We start from the raw sequence: 2075 nt of genomic DNA, 5'->3' as shown, positions 1-2075 counted from the left end.
AGGGGGGGGGGGGGGGGTGGAGGTGAAAAGCTAAGCTAGGGGTTGCGACACCTTTCATGCACATTAAAGAACTCATTTCTGTGTGGATTTTTCTGTAAAACGTTAATTAAAGGTAAAAAAAAAGAGAGTACATTTTCAGTTCCCATGGACTCTTAAACTATAGAAATAACTAATCTTTGGCGGCCTTTTTCTCACTAATTTACCCTCTGAAAACAAGTGACCCCCACCTCCTTCTTTCGCAAATATCTCGACTTTTATTCAAGATAAATGGACATTTTTTTCATCCAAATAAAGACAAGTGAACAAGCTTTAAGATGATACCAATAACTTTACATGCCGAAATATTGACGAGAGCCTGATTCCACCACGCTTCCTCACATTTCATTGTAGAGTACGAAGACAGCATTCTTCCCGTTCTTGGCCCCGAGTACGTGGAATACGCTGCTCCCCATCCAGATATAGGCGGCCACGAGGAAGCAGTACCAGCAGCTTCTTTTGATGGCGTCCTTCACGATCTTCTTCGAGTTGAACGGAAGCTTGGCGGCTTCCATTTTGGATCTGCTTGTCTTCACTGCCACGGGGTTTCATACCCTCAGTGTTTGGCGTACCATCGAGTCGTTTCAAATAGATCGGCAGCTCTTTAAGTTTGATTAAAACTGAACGATTTCTCAGAGTCTGTTGTTATATGAGATAGAACTAGGACTAAGACTAGAAATCTAGGAATTAGGAGGTGATTGCTCAAGACTCAAAACTTGAGATACCTCACCTGGCAATCTCGACCTACCAATATTGCTAGAATCTAAATCTAGATTCTCTTCGTTTTCAATCTCTGTCCGAGTGAGAAAGACGCCAGTTTTGATTAAACGTGTGCGCTCTAGGCTCTATGTTAAACTTCAGATATCCTACCTTTGCTGATTAACTAGAACATATTTGTATGATATATTATTATAACTAGAAATCTCGTCGTTGTTATTTTGTTTGAACTCTAGCTATTTCTCTGCATTTCCGTTCAACATCGTGCGCAGTATGGTTGGCTGCATATCGGGAAAACCAATTAGATCTCTAATGACAATGATATATTTGCAGAATATTATTACTTATTTATGTTATCATTACATGGATTGATAATATGATGATTGTAGTTGTGGTTATTGTTGATGTAGTTTTGCTACTACTTCTACAACTACAACTACAACTACAACTACAACTGCAAATGCAACTACAGCTACTGCCACTGCCACAACCCCAACCATAGCCGCCACCACAACCACCGCCACCACAACAACAACAACAACAACAACACCAGCACGCTCTTCGGGGCTCCAAACATTTCGAACGGATAGGTTACCACACACACACACACACACACACACACAAAACAACAGCAACAACAACAACAACATACTACTACAATAGCAGCAGCCACCGTCACTGCCATTATTTCAAGAACTGTTATTAATAATCATCAGTATCATAACAAGAACTAATATCATTGTCCTCCCAACCCTATTGTCTGGTCCTGTAGTGACCTTGGCGTGTAGTGACCTTGGCGGTGAACCAAAACCATGGCAATATCGTAATCATTTCCAAATGAAATGCCTCGGGAGAATTAAAGGCAGGAGAGACTTAATTAATAACACCCCAAAATGGCAAAAGCCGAGAGTCTGTTGTCTAATCTCCAGAGTACTCAGCTTCGGTGCTAGGCTGGCCAATAAGTCGTAAGTAAGAATTCCTGATTTCAGAACCGCAAAGGTAGAATTGCATCCTCAGCTGTCGTCAGGGTAGCGTTAAGTTTGAGCACAAAAAGCTACAATTCGGAACCCGAAGATGCCTCTGAAGGACTCCAAAAATAAAAATAATAATGATAACAATAGTAACAATAGATCGCATTTATATAGCGCTCTATCCCATACTTGTATAAGCTCTGAACACTTAACACCAATCACATAATCATTCACACAAGAAAACAATATTTCACAGAAACAAGAAAAACCAGTTCAACCACATAAACAAGAACTTTCACAACCATACATTGACTATACACGAAAGGACAAACACACACACACACACACACA

The 2075-nt window shown here is 40.5% G+C and overlaps 1 protein-coding gene across 1 annotated transcript; it reads right to left on the bottom strand.

Moving 5' to 3' along the window:
* Positions 1-378: 378 nt before the first annotated feature.
* Positions 379-1022, bottom strand: LOC101847366 (the record flags this gene model as incomplete). Its single annotated transcript, XM_005107127.2, is given in 1 exon segment — positions 379-1022. A coding segment is annotated over 1 exon segment (173 nt), but the record flags the coding sequence as incomplete, so codon positions are not given.
* Positions 1023-2075: the final 1053 nt, after the last annotated feature.

The sequence above is a fragment of the Aplysia californica genome, unplaced genomic scaffold, assembly GCF_000002075.1.
Source record: "Aplysia californica isolate F4 #8 unplaced genomic scaffold, AplCal3.0 scaffold00577, whole genome shotgun sequence".
NCBI classification, from domain to species: Eukaryota; Metazoa; Mollusca; class Gastropoda; order Aplysiida; family Aplysiidae; genus Aplysia; species Aplysia californica.
The sequence above is the reverse complement of the archived record's forward strand: the minus strand, read 5'-3'. Positions and strand labels throughout refer to the sequence as shown.